The following is a 16,799-nucleotide window of genomic DNA, read 5'->3' as shown; positions in this document are numbered from 1 at the left end:
CTATTTTGATCTGACTTAACAGAAGTGAATAAATATTAATACTCTGCTCTAATCTGGATTACTGACATATGTTGTGTTCTACTTCATTCCTTCAAAGAATTCTGGGAGAAGTTAGTTTTGCAGCAGTTGACACTTGCTTTCAGTTCATGGATATTATACAAAGTTCCACTATGCTCTATGTGTTCACTAATTTTCTTATCAAGTTTTGCTAATAATTTCCAGCCAAAGAAAAATGTTCGCTAGGTTCACTGAAAGGATCATTCTTTGGACCTTTCCTGTTCCTCAGATCTCATGTTCTCTAAGATCCATCTTTCAAAGATTCAGACTGCAGGCTTTTAAACTTCTCAATATATTTATTTCAATCTCTTAAATCCATTTTTGCTCACTTTTTAAATCACTTCCCACTTAATTTACCAGTAATGGTCTTTCTTCTTACTCAGGTTTTCCCCACTCATCAAAAGCATTATAAAATCATTTCACCAAAATGAGATTATTCATTCTAAATCCATTTTAAACTGTTAGTAACCAGGATTTTGTAACTGGTTTCACCTCATAACGCAACAGCTTTTAAAGCTTTTGTTGTTATTCTTTACCACAAGAGGATAATGTAGATTACATGGTCTTGCAGACCATTGGCCCTTTATATTTACTTTAGGTCCAAGCTGGACTAAGATTTAATCTTTTAGAGGACCTAACTTTGCATATTGCAAGCAGAGACCAGTAACCCTACAGAAAAGGCAAAAGAATCATGTTCTACTGAAGAGGCAACTGAAGAGATTAAAAGCCCCAGAAAGTAATCTTTATTTTCAATATTGCTGGAAAAGTTAAAAACAAAGTTATAGAGCTCTGACTGCACAAAATTACAAAAACCCCCAATGCTATAATCAAATCTGAATTAAATTCAATTGGTATAAATTCAGGTCTCTGAGCAGGACACAGATTTGAAACAGAAACATGAATATCATGCCAGAGTATGTGACACACTGAACTCATCTTCAGTTGTGGTCAGCTTCTAAAGTTAAAAAAATACTACAAAAAACTCCCATACAAACAATATAGACTGCCAATAGGTCATCTAGGAAGTATCTTCTACACTTCTTCAGGCAGTATGAGCTTTATTATTAGACACTTTTTTATGATACAGCTGAAAATGTCACAGGTATGAAAGATAAACAATCTTTTTCTAAAGTGCACTAAGAGAAGGGCTGAACACCATGACTCAGACTCCAGGACTAGAAGGGAGTCTTGACCCTTCAGTTACACATATTGCAATCAAAGGGTATGAAACTTTTCACAAAATAACCTTTAATTCTTTTCTACACAAATTCAAAATACCACTTATTCCATTAGCACATTTTAATTTAATCTGTTTTTACAATGACAGAATATCTCTTGACCACCTGTAATGCTTAATTTTTTCACTTTTGCAGAAATCACATGGTCCAGTTATTAACAGCTTTAAAATGGCCTTCTACAGCTCACCTTGAACTTTAGCTCACACATCCCAGTAGTGTGATACTACCATCACAAAAGAGATAAACTATATTTTTTGTAAAAAAAGTGAAAAAATGGAAGTTTATTCAACCTTTGTATCATCTGGTCAAAAAAAATGACAGTGGTTTGGTGGCAGGGGAGAAAAAGAAACAAAGATTTATTATCTGAAACTTGTTCAACTTCAATGATTTACCTTCCATTTCTGAAAATTACATATGAATTATTAACAGTATGCAGAGACAGAAAAAATGACTTGAAAATGACCACCTGAAGGATACAACTTAATAGAAAGTATTTTCTATCTGAAGACTAGCCTTCCAGTTATTTGAAAGAAAGCTATTTTAGCACTGTGAAACTATGTTCCTGGGTAGATGCCCTCACTCACATAAGTATGAATATTACCATTGCTCTGGCTTCTGCCCTTCATTACACTATTCTCCTCTTTTGATTAGCAGTATTGTCATTAAACTATGTATCTTCTGTTCAGTGCTTGGAAACATTCATCATGGCTGCCACACAAGAATTGCTTAGCAAAATGCTAAAAGCCTTCATCAACATTTCCTAAGACTAAGTGCAGTGAAACTTTTCTGAATACTTCACACAGAAATAAATTTGATTCCAGTCAAAAAAAGCCACTATTTCTTGGAAATATCTGTCGCCAGACCTGAAGCATCTGATCCAGCTGTGCTGAGGGAGCCTGCCAAAACATCCGTAGAAGATCTGGGAGCCGCCGCCAAATCAAGAGACATAAACAAGAACGACTGCCAGGAACAGCACGGCGAGATATTCTACCCAGGGGAGAAGGCGCCAGCCTTACACTGATCAGACACATCAGTGCAGAAAACAACACAAAATTAAATCAACTGTTTCTAGAGACATAGCTCAGGAGTCCAGTTCTTTGGTTGAAATATGTTAAGACAGGAAGTGAGCTAGACTAGCCGAACTAGGACATGTACTTGAGAGAAACAGTACTATGTTTCAGCTAGCTCCTGCAAATCCAGCGGCACCAGTGCAATTTACTGATGGTAGAGCAAGTATTGATAAAGTCATAAAAAGTAAACCTCAACTCTGAACAGCCTCACACTGCAATCTACTGGATGCTGGCAAAACTACATCAAAACTGCTATTGAAAAATGCTAGCACTTAACTGCACACTAGCTCCTTCTAAGCTCCTTGCTATTTCGCCTACTAAGACTATTCAGCAGAAATAACCTGGCTTGCTATACACACACACAATAAAAAGGTAACCTCACAATTACTGACATAAAGACTAAACATTAAAATAAATTTGCCAGAAAAGCATGACCATCGGTAGTAAAACTTATTTTCTACCTTACCCACACTAAAATGACATGACATGAAAGAGAAAACAACAACAGGGGTCCCGAAGTTGTTAATTTATAGTAAAATTTGAAACTATTTGGTTGATAAAAGAAATGCGGAGCAGCCACTATAAATAACAGCAGCTCAAAGAAGCATGTACCTGATAAAACAAATGTTTCTCATTTCTTTTTCATGGTTTCCTGAGGGCATTGTGAACATGGAGTACTCTGGTCCACAATTTCATATTCTGTTCTGTTACTCATAATTTATTTTGTCCAGCTGAGAAAGATCTGAAATGCTACACAGCCATAGCAGAAATGAAGGAATACAGGAACGATTCCCTGTCCCCTCACAGCACACCAACCTTCCCCAAACCTGACAGGAATGTCTTCCTCCTACCTTGTAGGATCTCATTTTCCAGCTCTAAGAACCCAATGGAAAATGCCAGCATCCTGACTACTGTCTGACCAAGCTGACAGCTGATACAGGAAAATGCTGGGAAACAGAGCAGTGCTTCCAAGCTCAGTATGTTGCCGTTCTTTCAAGTATCAAGCAAGACACTTGCTGAGAGATAATTCCAGAAAGAAATACAAGACTATTTCTTTAGAAACTGGCAAATAAAACTGCTGTTTAAAACTACAAACTCATACATAGCTGTCTCCAGCACACACACCAGTCACAAGCATCACATCTGCTTACAGAACCACTGCACACCCGTACTGGAACTGTCACACTGGATCAGATCAGCTGACTGTAGCCTACTGACCTGAATAACCAAGGCTAATGCCACACACTGCAGAAAAACATGCAACATAAAAGATACAGATGTAAAACCTGTAATAAGAAGCCACCAAGTGTTTTTTCCTAATCCTGACAAGGACTGCTGCATAAATTTTAAATTTCATAATTTAGGTGGATTTTATACTATAAAACTGAGGGAAATTTTCACCATCCATATAAAAGTTTGATTTTTGTTTTTTTAATGTTACAAAGTTTTTCTGATAGTACACAAAAATGTATTCACTTAGTTTGATAATTTTAAATTGCTAACTTCTGTGCATTATGAACAAGAAGGGTTAGAAATACTTTTACATAATCAGGAATAGCTCCACCAGTTTTGAAACACAAGAAATCTTCACAGAATACATATAACTACGAGTATATCTTTAGCTGAACCAATGACACTAAGCTTTGTAACCATGCTCCAAATGTAAGCCTTTCCACAGCCATAAACTGCAAACTCCATTAAGCATACATTTTGTATTTTTCTGTGCTCTTTGATGTAATATCAGTTTAGTACCATAACAAGGCCTGGGCAAAAAGAGTAACTACCTTAAGGATTCCTCCAAGAACTTTGCAAAGCAGAAGAAAATACACTGGAGCCCTGGGGCTACTGTTGGCCAGAACCCTGGCTGCATCCCCATGCTAGTGGATTAACTGGTTGCTACCAAAAAGTTATGAACCGGATGGTAGAAGACATATCTTGTGCTAAAGTAGCCTATATAAGATGAGCAAATCTGAATGCAATACAGTAATGTAACTATTGGTGTCATTTTAAAATTATCTACCAGTGATGTTCTATTCCTCATTTGCATATGTGTGTATTTTAAGTCTTATTTCTACTAAACAAACTCTTTCAGAGTCTTCTTTTATTGAAGAGAAGCAAGAATTATTTGATAGGAAAATGATAATGTAAGCAATGACCGCTTTGCAGCAGTACCATAAATATACTCTTTATTCAATAATGTTAAAAGACATTTCTCTAATTAAAAGAATTTAAACTAAACTTGGCCTAAAATAAATCGGTTGAACTGAGAGATTTCCAAAAACATGATAAAAAAACAACTTCCTTGCCTCAAAGGTTAGAATAACAGGAAAGTATATATTAGAATAAAATGGTAAACTGGGGACTTTGTACTAAAATATCCATGAACCACTGATTAACCAGTAAACATAAATATTTTTTCAATAACACAATTAACTTCCAGAAGATATTCTTGTAGAATTTCTCATATTGAAAAGACTAAAAACTTAGCAAGATTAAAAACTAGTAATTATTAGACTGAAAATGGTTATTCAATATTTCAGTTGACACATATTAGTAAAAAAAGCTATTACTTTGAACAAAATGAAAATACACTGTAATTCTGGCGTATAATCTATACAGTTCAGTGGAATTTTACCAAGGGAAAGCATTCATTATTGACCAGCTATGGGTTTTGTCAGCATGTTTTTCAAGCCATACTATTTTAGCTATTGTTCTTATCATAATGCAGACATTTAGACTACTGGTTTTATTTACTACAGTAAAATCTGTCAATCTGAGAACTGAGTAGAGACAGAAAAAATATTTCTTGGTTTTGCCAAAAATGAAGTTTCTGTCTTCAGCATTTCTTCATCACATACTCATCGCAAAAGCAGCATACCTTTCCTGTTTGAGCGCATATTCCAGCATTTTGATTCTTCGCACTAGATCCTTCTTCAGATTTTCCTGTCCTTTCCTTTCACCTTGAAGAAAGGCAATCTGGGCCTGCAAAAGGAAGTGTTCAATTTAGAATCTGCTTGCTCAAAATCATGCAGCTTAGCTCTTAAGTGTGTGTGTGTCTTCCAAAGTTAATTTAATATTCATTTGTAGAGTTCAAAAGGAGTTGGCTTACTATGCTTCGTAAACATTTAACACTTACAAAAACCACTGCATAGAAGATATGGCTTCTAAACGGCATGCTCACTATAGAGCCAAAAAAAAGAAAGGAAAGAAAAAGATAAGAAATAAAGCAATTTTGGTTTGTTTGACAGGGTTTGTTTTCTCTCTTGGATAAACATTCAATAAAGGATAAGGAATGGATAAAATAAGCATACAAAAAGCCTTCAGCAGATAAAAGTATTTACCAACAATAAGCAAGAGAAGATGATAAAGTATTTCTGCTCACCAACTGAAGTAGTGTATAATTAGGGTATAATTCTATAGATACATTACACTAGTAGAAAAACCTGATGTAAACCATGTTCAGCTAAAATAAGAACAAAAGAAAAATAAAACCCTGTTTGCAATACAGGGTTAAGTGCTAATTATGATACTTACTAAAATAGGTTAAGGAAAGCTCTCCAGAAATACTGTAATTAAGAGAGGAAGAAAAAGGAAAACAGGGAAAGGTATTTTGGTGAGGGAGACAAGGAGAGAAATGGTACATAAGTAAATAAAAGTAAAGCAGAAAATAGACAGCTAACCTCTATCAACTTCCAACACAAGTATTCAGTTACCTTTGAAAAATCTCCTTTAAATAGAAAATTATGACAAACACAAGATATTAATTCCTAATCATAAAGAAAGAACTACCTGATTTTCTACCTAATGTTCAAATCAAGAGGTAAGTTCTTGTGCTTGCTCAACTCATAAATACACTTTTAGGCAAAAATGCCTACACGCAGTCACACCATGTCATGCCTCAGTCTCACCTGCCATTTCCAAGATCAGAAGCTTTCTGCACCTCTACAGCTAAGACTTCATGCATCTCATCTGTCTCTGGAAAAGCACAGCCAGGATAAATGGCAACTGGCCCACACCACCAGCTGTTGAGCATGACGATCTTTCATTTAAATAAATGCCCAGGAAAGTCAGGGATTAAAAATGAGCAGGAATATCCTATCCTCACCCGTCACAACCTTGCAAGCAGTCCCCAGATATTTTAGTTAATGGAGATAGTTGCTTCCAAAGAATCTGACTGCAGATTTTTACCCCAAGGTGAGAAAAAACAGTCTCTAAATGCCATTTTCTGTCCAGCAACTACAAAGGGAAGGCACACAGCTAACTCAGTTGGATTTTGGTGACCAGGCAAGATGAATCTCACACCCAAAGCCATTTGTTTGTTGGTGGCCAGCAATAGCAGCTGCTCTAAAATATCACACCAGCTGACATAATTTCACTGCTCAAGTACAGCCAATAAATAGACTGACAGACACCTGAAGGATCCTTAACTGCCAGTCACCAACTAGACCAGCCAGTTTATAACAAGAGAAAAACAATGGCTGCTCTCCAACTAAGTCACTCTTCACTTTCAACAGGGGAAACACATTTGAATTAAAAAAAAAAAAAAAAAGTCAACAATCAAAAGAAAGATCTCTCACTCTGGCATCAACTACAACTGAATTCTAATTTTACACCCAGGTTTAAAGAAAGGCACAGGAAAATGAAATGTTGATGCTGGAGTCAGCATTTCCTACCCTGAGGAATGTAACTGAGCGAGAAGCATCTCAACTCAACAAGGTCAGCATCCCTCCCTAGAGGAGCATCTCAGGCACATATAACTTAGTTTTCAGTAACTGTACAGACACACAGATTCTCACTCCCTATCTCCACATAGGCCCAGTGGAACTCAACATGCGCTCTTCTTGTCAAAAAGGAGAGAACATCAAAATGCACCTTTAAAAACAGAAATCATGATGTAAATATGTATTTGGCTGGGATGAAGATGATCATCCAATGCCATCAGGACACAAGCTGAAGTGATCTATTATGTGACCTGCTGTCTGCAAGCAATTTCTAGCCAAGAATGAACTGACTGAACATGCTGGAATGAAGCATTTTTACCTGGAAAGTTGGTAAACAACACAGCTCACGCACTCCTATACCACGAAGGTCAAAGCAGCATTACTGTGCTAATAGTTGAGACTAAAGTCATCTTCCACAGGTAGCAACCTAAACTAAACTAAAAAATGCAACTTCTCAGTAGTTTTAACAGCTTCCTTTTGTAAGAGGGAGAGACAAAAATGGATATGATTAAGAAATACCATATGACACCTCCTTCATGTGGACATCTTTTGTTGTCAGTAATACGTCCATGCTCTTAATGATGTCTTAGAACTTTCCTTTTTCCTGGATTTTCAAGAAATACTTGTGTTTCTTACTTAAAATGCACACAGCAACAACAGAAGAATCCCCAGCCCAAGAGCCGTTTCTCCAGCCCTACATAAGCTTATTGCTAGGATCCTTCAAGGTTAATAAATATATAATTTACAGATAGGAAGTTTTACTGGTACTTCCAGAAACTGAGAATAATTTTGCTCTCTCCTTGGAGGCTGCATGGTTTCTAGCATAGTTTGTTCATGCTTTTCTTCAGAGTATCATGCCTAATACTCACTATTTTTGAAGAATTCTGGCTCTAGAAATGAGAATATTTACATTTAGTCATTTTTATAACAGAGAAATATTCCCTCTCTTTTCCACAAGATGTTAGCAACCCTTATCCCTCATTTATACATGTACTGAGTAATTACAATTATGTCAGCCTCAGCGGACAATAAAAATCAGTTATACATGTAAGCTTAAATGTTATTTGAGAAATTCTTAATGACAATATTCAGGTTTGATTGTATTGCAAGTAAGGACAGTGTTAAAATAATAACTGAAGTTTTGTATTAACAGTAATATACTAACAGTTCATATGTCTTAAGCAAATTTCATTCTTTAAAATTTCATTATTTTGGCAATTCACCGAAAATATGCAAAGGAACATAAATGTTCATACTGTAAAACAAACACTTTGCAGATAAATGCAAACTGAATAAACAAGTACAATGAGTTTAAATATCTAAAATGACAAATTATGACATGTAGCAGTATTTTCACAGTCTCTAGAACAATACAGTGGCAACTGCAGGATCACTATTTCCAATTAAAATACATAGACAACACCTGTCTAAATGTCTGTGCAAACATTTAATGTGCAGGAGGTCTGGGTTGAAACACAATGAAAATTGTAACTGAACTGCACAACTACAGTTTTCTTACGTTTCAGGCATAAACGACAGAATTTTACCAATGGACTGAGATTCCACAAGTGACTTCCCATGGCTGCAGCTTTAACCCAAGTCAAATCTGGAGCCTGAGCTACACCTGAGGGAGTAGAGGAGCAAAGTAGATTCCCTTCAGCTTTGAGTAATCTGCAACACTGTTCTACACGTTTGTTTTGGCCACTCCTGGGAAAGTTTGCCAAAAATTTCAAGAACTCGAAAATATTCCCAACAAACAGGTTCTGTGACAACTGACCTTCTAGGTAATAAGGTTAAAATGCATCAAGTTGTAAGCCAGTCTTTGCAAACCTCAAAATTGCCTATGGGGATCATGCAAAACCTCGTATTGTTCCTTGCCTTATGGGTGGGGCGCATCATCTCCATCACAAAGCACCCGGCCCCGCTGGCTCCACAGCAAGAATCAAGGCAGGATCCGCCTCGAGTTTATTCCAAACTATGCGATACAAGTTACTGTATTCCAACTCAACTGTGAAATTAAAATCAAGAGAGAAGGACAAAACAAAACAAAACCATCAAAAAGCCAAAATCAAACCAAACAAAAATAGCTGCCACTAAACCAGAGAACACTGGAAAAAGACATGCCTGGAACAGTCTATTTCAGCTGCAATTGTTGAGTTCAGTATTTTTTTTTTCCACTTCATCTCATCAAATTTCTTTGTATGACCAACTGAAACATAACCTAGAAGTGTCATACACATCCAGTCTTCATTACAGCACTGTAGCTACCTTAACTATTCCACTTCTCTACTAAGAGGTTTTAAAAATAACATTAATTCTTGTATTAAAAAAAATTTCAGAGACAACCACACTACTGTTCTACAAAATTCCCCAAAGGACTCTAATGTCACATTACTGTGAAGTAGACAAAAGGTGACACAATGTTTTAGGTAGCACTAGGCTAGAAACAACTCTTTAAAATGTTGTTGACTTCCTAATACAGGCTTAGAAGCCGTAACAACATAATAAAATAATGAAATCACATCCTAGTAAGTCCCGATTTTACCAATGTTTAAAAATTTACACTGAAATTTATAATTCCTCAAATCAGCAACCACAATAAGCATGATTAAAGTATATTATATTTAGACATCTTTTTAGGCTTACACCTAGACATTACCTAAGAGCAGGAGATAAAAAAATACTCCTCTTTAACAGGAAATTTTAAAAAATAAGCATACTATGACTGCTAAACAACTGGTGGACATTTAGTATCAACTCCTACTGGTTTCTGATTTTACAGCTATTTCAAGTTAAAAGGCAATTGTTTTTTTAAATTCATAAGACTCAAAAATTATAAAAAGCCTTTCTATTCTTCTCTATAATATCTATCATAATATTTTAAAGTAAATCTCACTTCACATTTATGGGCATTTAAAGGTCAACAGACATAATTTGACAAAGAGCTACTAAGACACACAATGCTCTACATAATGCTTCCATAATTCAACAACCAGGTCTTCAGAGGTTGAGAGAAAGAGAACAAAAGAGTGGAGGGGGGGGGGGACTGCAGGGAAAGTATTGGAAAAAATATGCAGATAGTTAAAATAACTAAATACATTATAGAGATGAATCAATCTGGAACAGTTGTGCTAACCGGTCTACCAAGATCTGCCAGAAGGATTCTGCAGGCTGCCAGGGTACTCAGTATTTTAGATTATAGCTGGCTCACTGAAGCACTACATATTTAAGAATATTTGTAAATAAGTGTAGGCATGCCCCAGGGGTGAGAAGAAAAGAGAGGGAAGGGGGAAGGGAAATATCAATGGTCTAGTACAACTAGGGAACAATTTTAAGAGGCACCATACTTCACATCACTACACACACCTACTAGCACTCTGTGCCAAGAGAGGCTAGGAAGCTTTTGTAATTCCTGCAGCCACTTAAGATAACAAAACTGAAGTGGAGGCACAGGCTGAAACGACTGGCAGGCACCAAGGCATATTTGACTTCACCCCACACAGAAGGTAGTTCATCCCATTTACCCCTCACATGCTCTTGCTGGATGACAGCGCCTCATGAGACCAATGCAGAGCACAATCTGCTACTGGCACCTTATTTTTGTTGGATTTCTCAGAGATGTCCTAAAACTAGCATCAGAGATAAACCCATAAAAACCATCCAAAAGAAATCAAAGATTTAGTTTACAGTAAAAAAACTATGGCTGAAAATGCCATTTACTTAGGTTCTTTGGCTCTGTTTTCCAAACAGTGTTTTCAAAGAGAAAACACAGTTTGAAAAACAAATTCTGTAAGACTGAAAAGCTCCTTAAAAATGATCCAGAATTTATTCACAATTTATACCTGGCAATACCTTGATTACTAACTTAGGCATCTCAAAAACAGCAAGACTTGTCTTTCTGCAGTTTGAAGCATTTTACTACATATATCTCTGTTTAGATAGCCAGTCTTTCTTTTATCCTCTCTTCAGTGCTGCCTTTCAGTGGTCTAGTAATTTTAAGCATCAAAACAGTTGCCAAGCAATGTATAGTCAGCCTATTTAATTATTCTTCCTAAGCAAAAATTTTCTCACCAGTCATTTCTGTGGTAAACGTACTTAAGTGGTGAACATTAACCTTTTTCAACCCAAGAGCACATGCCACATACACTGATATAACCACAAAAAGAGCACAGCTTTTAATTCTATTATGTAATTCTATAAGCAACACTACAACAGCATGTCCCAAAATAATCACATATTATGAGCTGGAGTCTAAATTGCAAATGCTCAAATTCCTTTCCACTTGCTGTACAAGAACGGCAGAAATGCAGCGACAGCAGTCAGCACCAGGACTGATAAACAGACTCATGGCCCACATTGAAACAGACAATGGGAGTTCACAGGCCGAATGAATCACTTGGGGTATGGCAAGACAAGGGAGAAAAAAATCTGGAGGACATTTTTAGATTTGGCTTCAGTAACAAAAAGAGGAGTGAACCAGACTTGACCACACAAGCATTTGCAGAGGCAACTGGCAGAATTCAGTTCCTCACTCCTACATCCAGGATCAGCTACCCGTTGTATTCAAGGATGCATGACCACTCTGAACTGACTTGGGAATCAAGTGAAACAAATACAAAGATAAGTGATTTTGTTCTTAGCTCCCGTTTACAAGCTAGGATACGAATATCATGCATGCCATTTTTGCTCCGATGCGTTTGCAATCCTGCCCTATGTGACTTCACTAAAGGGAAACATATTCCTGGCTAAGACCAGAAAAAATGCAGTCTTGCCTCACTGCAATCCTTAATTTAACTTCTTTATCACTGGGTTATTTTCAAAAACACTCAACAGTAGTGAGCATATAGCAAACTTTTTTCAAATAGGAAAAGAACATCTGGATGAGTTCATCTACAGGCCCACACAGAACAGGTCACTCAGATTAAATGAACCTTTGTTTTCACATTTCAGAGTATTCTTATTTCTAGGTTATTGTCTGCAAAGCTTGGATTCTGAGCATTCTGAAATTATTCTAAAGAACACTTTCAGCTATCCAAGCATTTCTCAGCATTTAAAACTAAAACATAAGGATCCCTCATCTACTTCCATTTTTGCCACTTTTTAAGTAAGAAACGTAGAAATGAGGACTTGACAAGGCTCGCCAGCCTTGTTAAGCCAAATAGATGAGTAGGTTACTGACCAATACTTACTTTCTCAGAAAACTGTTTACTGATAACACTTTTAGTTAAGGCTTGGTACTTGAGCAGTCTTACTTCTTTTAGCATTAAATTAAGATGAACCAAAAGTCTCAGGCAAATTCACATGATCTTCCCTGGGGAATTTTACACAGACCATTCTAAAATTAGTAAATAAAGTTTCCGTGTCTACTGAAACGTCAATAAAGGCGAAGTTATATTTGCAACTTGTTGTTCAAACAGTGCCAAGTTACTTATCTCTGATGCAATAACACTGCCATAAGCCAAGACCCTCAAAAGAAAAAGGGCTACATTTTGAGTAAGATAGATACCAATTTAATTAAAAATGTGCACTAATAAAGACACTTAAGATGTTTCAACATATGTTAACCTGAGACTGAAAACCAAAGTTTTCCACCTAGAACACAGTAATCTATTCCATTTTTGCTCAAACAAGAAAAACAGAAAGATGTCTTTTTTTTTTTTTTTGAAAGTATAACTTGGTTTAAAGACCTCTTGGAGACAATGTAACATTGTAAAACTCTCTCAGTTCATACTACATCAATATTTACAGCACCATTTTCCTAAAGGATTTAGGCTACTTAAAAAACACATTTTCATTACACTTAAACTTAATTACAGGTTTGACAGATATGAGAAGAACTGAAATATCTGATACTAGGAAATGGTCAGATCAATTATGCAAAAAAAAAATCAAACTAGAAAAACTAAGTACACATCTGCAAAAACATTGTCTCATCAGTTTGTACTTACATTCTACATCTACAAACTTCTGAATTGCTGAAAATCACTGAACATTTACTCTCACTGGTCCTCCTTGCTTAAGTAAAAGAAGCCATGACAGCATATCAATGATTATATTGGAATTAGCTGGCAAACACACATATAAGTAGAGGAGAATACAGTTTGCTTCACACGAATCTGTCAAATAGAAAGTTTGCAAAAAAAAACCTTCTGAAAGAGAGGCTATCTGGTCATCATCAAGGCCCAATTAGCATCATTTTTCCCAAATAAACACATCTCAGTATTGTGGCCATGGCTTGTTTTCTTCTGCCTTTCTTTTTATTTATTTGATATATATAAAACAAGAAAGTTGAAATTACTGCTTTTCTGCAGTGGAGATGTACATAACATTAATCACTGGTGGTTCTTTTGTACTATCTGCCTTACAAGAAAAAATATTTCATAGAAGACTTTTAAAGCACTTCTACCAATTCAGTTTTCACTGAGAATCTCAGAAATTTGACCTAAATCATCCTACTTGAGAATCTTATACAAAACTTCTTCAAATTGTATTTATCTTCCATTTTACTGGTCAAACTGTATCTTTAGAACTTTTCCATTAACTTAATAACTGATTTTACCAATTCACTGCTCATTACTTTTTCTCTGAACAATGTTTTCAGATTACCCAGCTATCACAACAACTTCTAACTAGAAATTTAATCCAACAAGAGGACCGTTATCTAAAAGCCAACAAACTGTAAATATCAACAATTTCTGAATCAAGTAACAAATGTCCTAAACCACACTATAAATAACCACAGCCATCTGTCTGATTTGCCCCTTCTCTTCTTTACTTTAACTTGTCTATCTCCAAGGATGCAATCTTACCGCGTAGCATGCCTGGTTTCATCGCCTGCCTCTTGCAGCAGAAAAGCAGCAGCAAGGGGCAAGATCCCCACCCATGACCCCCGCCCCAGAAAGCTAACATTACTAAATCTGACTTCCATACCCGATCTCAAGTGCTTATCTATTTCTTCCATCTCATTCCTTCTATTACAGCTGTTTGCTATCATTTAACCACATTTTATCTCATTTCATTATCTCTCCCTATCATTTGGGTGGTGTTTTCTTGTTCTTTTGGCACTGTCTTACAAGGACTATTTTTAACAAAGCTGTAGAAACACAAGCACATTGTATCCACCCATTCTCCCTAATTTCCTTGCAAACCTTTTCAAAGGAAAGTTTACCCAGGAAAAATAATTTTCATGTAATGCTATCAGGTCCCACCACTCGTATGGACTCTACTACTCCAAAGAAACAAGTTACTAGCTAGAGGAAATGAAAACTTCAGGAGTGAAGAGAACAAAAAGCTAGAAAATTCCTAAGCAGGATGGGGGGGTTGTCCATAAACACAGTTACAGCAGTTTGTTGCAATTTAGACCATTTGTGAAATGCGGAGAAATGCCAATATCTGCAAATCTGCACTTTTGCCAGAAAAAAGTTTGCCAGAAGCAAAACTTTCCACAGCAACATATGCATTGCTTGCAAAGACAACATTTCTAGCCAAAACACAAGGCACACACACACACACACACCTTCCAAGATCATCCAGCCTCATTGCTTGCTGGGACAAGAACGTGCATTAGCAGCGCTCGGCTCTGCGGGGTCCCAGTCCCCGGAGCAGAGCTGCCATTGCTCCCCCCAGGGGAGACATACGGCTAATTAACAGGGAAATAACATCCAAAAGAGACAGTCACTCCCAAGCAGTCAGAAGACCCACGGTTAAGGCAAGACACCAATATGGGAGGCAGTTCCACCCCTGCTTGCCTCAAGCAAAGATACGGATTTCAGTGCCCTGCACATGCATTTGATCAAACCCTCTGCTATTTTCGGATGGGCATGTCCAACATATAATGACAACTCTGAAATGTCTCTGTGTCAGTCCAGAAAAATGCAGAACAAAAAAACCCTGAAGTTTAAAACTTGCAGAACAGGAAACCCTGTCTTGTCAACTCTCCCAAGCAGCTGCTAGAAGAACCTAAGAAACGAAAAATCACTAATTTCTGAAAAGATATGAAAATAGATTATAATGCCATAAAGGACTGTTTGTCAATACTTAAATGTGGATTAATAACGTTAGTATTCGTCTTAGTTAATTACTTCACAGGGCATAATGAAAGTCTATTCTTAGGATAATTTTTCAATCTGCAGATGTCAAAGTACTGTAAACAGAAAGAAAACATTAAAAGTTAAATATGTAATCAGCAGATAAGCATCTAGGGGAACCCCATATTAATCTGTTTTCATTCTTATTTGATACACACAGCTTACTAATGATGCTTACATAGATATAAATACTGAAGTCCTCTTTTGCCTTGAATGAGGAAGATTATATAATAGAGGCAACAATAATTTCAAAAGGTTCAAGAAAAATAATTAGAAAATCAGAATAAGCATGAGTACTTGCCAAGGAAAGAAAAATACAGGCACTGATAGGGAGAAAAACCTTGGAAATGCAGTACTAGAACAATAACTAAGAACAGATTAAACTGCCTGGCCTGCTAACTCACATATATTATGAACTTGGGTGTGTGTCTCCCGAACAAGTACCACAGAACACAACAGGAAAGTATTCTACCTGACCATCACATTTAGTTCCATACAGTTAATTAGAAGGATAAGGAAAAGAGAAAAAAAAAAAAAAAAAAAAGCCCAGAGAGGAAGAAAAGGAAGCCTGGCAATCACAATGGGACTGACTTATGAGGAGTTTTTTGGAGAGAGGATAGAGTGGAACTAACCAACAACTACAGAGCAGAAGCCAAGCACTGTAACACTGTAATAAGGTATCCCAAATATTTCAGTATCATGGCAGGTAAGGAACCAGAGATAAAAGAAGTCTACCTCTTAGAAACTAGATGAATTGAAGGAAAAAATTAAGGGATACCAAGACCACCAAACTAAATAGGTCTTTTGCCCCACAGGCTCCCAAGAGTGGATGGATAATCTAGCACTGGAATTTGCATTGGATAAAAGTACAGTGAGGAGCACTGCATCTTTATCTTGGGAAAAAGAAACCACCCAACCTCAAATTTCCATTATTCTGTTAAACATTTCCAAATATACAGGCCAACAAAAGGCTTCAGAAGGAGCACAGACCAGGTCTTTAATTAACACTGCTCATGCTTCAGGTGTACAATTTCTAAAAGCCACCCTGTAGTTGATGAACCCATACCACAAACCTCTCGCATGGATCCAAGAACATTCATCCGCAAATGGTCGCAGCAGACGTTAAGGCCTGATGTCTGCAGAGATAGCCAAGAATTTTGCACCTTCCTGAACATGACTCTGCAGCAGATAAATGCTGTTACAGCTCATGGCAATGCCAGCCACAGCTAATTATAACTTCATTGAGATGTTTTGGCAAGAGTCAGAGGCACTCAAGCAAACAACTTGTGATGGGGTTATCTGCCACTGATAATACATGACTTCTGCAAATAGTCTAAATACTGAATTTCTTTCCTCCTCTCTCATCCGTAACACCAAGCTTTTGAGGGATACCTGGGGGAGGAGGAGGGATGTCATGCTGCTGAAGGATGTGATAAATATGCAGAGTGTTATTTCTTTTAATACACTGGCAAAATTTCCTAGCTCCTGTAAAACAGATTTTTTTTTTCTCCAAAGCAATATTTGGTATCTGAATCAGCTATGAATATACGTCAAGATATTTATGGGCCTCCACTGGATATACGATACATGAGGTTATTCCTATACATAGCTAAGCTAGTAACTTTC

The 16,799-nt window shown here is 36.8% G+C and overlaps 1 protein-coding gene across 5 annotated transcripts in view; it reads right to left on the bottom strand.

Annotated features, from left to right (window-relative positions):
- Window positions 1-16,799, bottom strand: part of STRN (striatin) — a 69,123-nt gene that overhangs the window by 50,676 nt on the left and 1,648 nt on the right. For all 5 annotated transcript variants that reach the window (XM_068185325.1, XM_068185328.1, XM_068185329.1 and 2 more), the window contains exon 2: window positions 5,244-5,347. In XM_068185325.1, coding sequence (XP_068041426.1) covers window positions 5,244-5,347 — 104 coding nt within the window. The remainder of the gene's footprint in view (window positions 1-5,243; window positions 5,348-16,799) is intronic.

This window comes from Anomalospiza imberbis, chromosome 3, assembly GCF_031753505.1.
Source record: "Anomalospiza imberbis isolate Cuckoo-Finch-1a 21T00152 chromosome 3, ASM3175350v1, whole genome shotgun sequence".
NCBI lineage: Eukaryota > Metazoa > Chordata > Aves > Passeriformes > Viduidae > Anomalospiza > Anomalospiza imberbis.
This window is presented reverse-complemented; position numbering and strand designations above follow the sequence as displayed.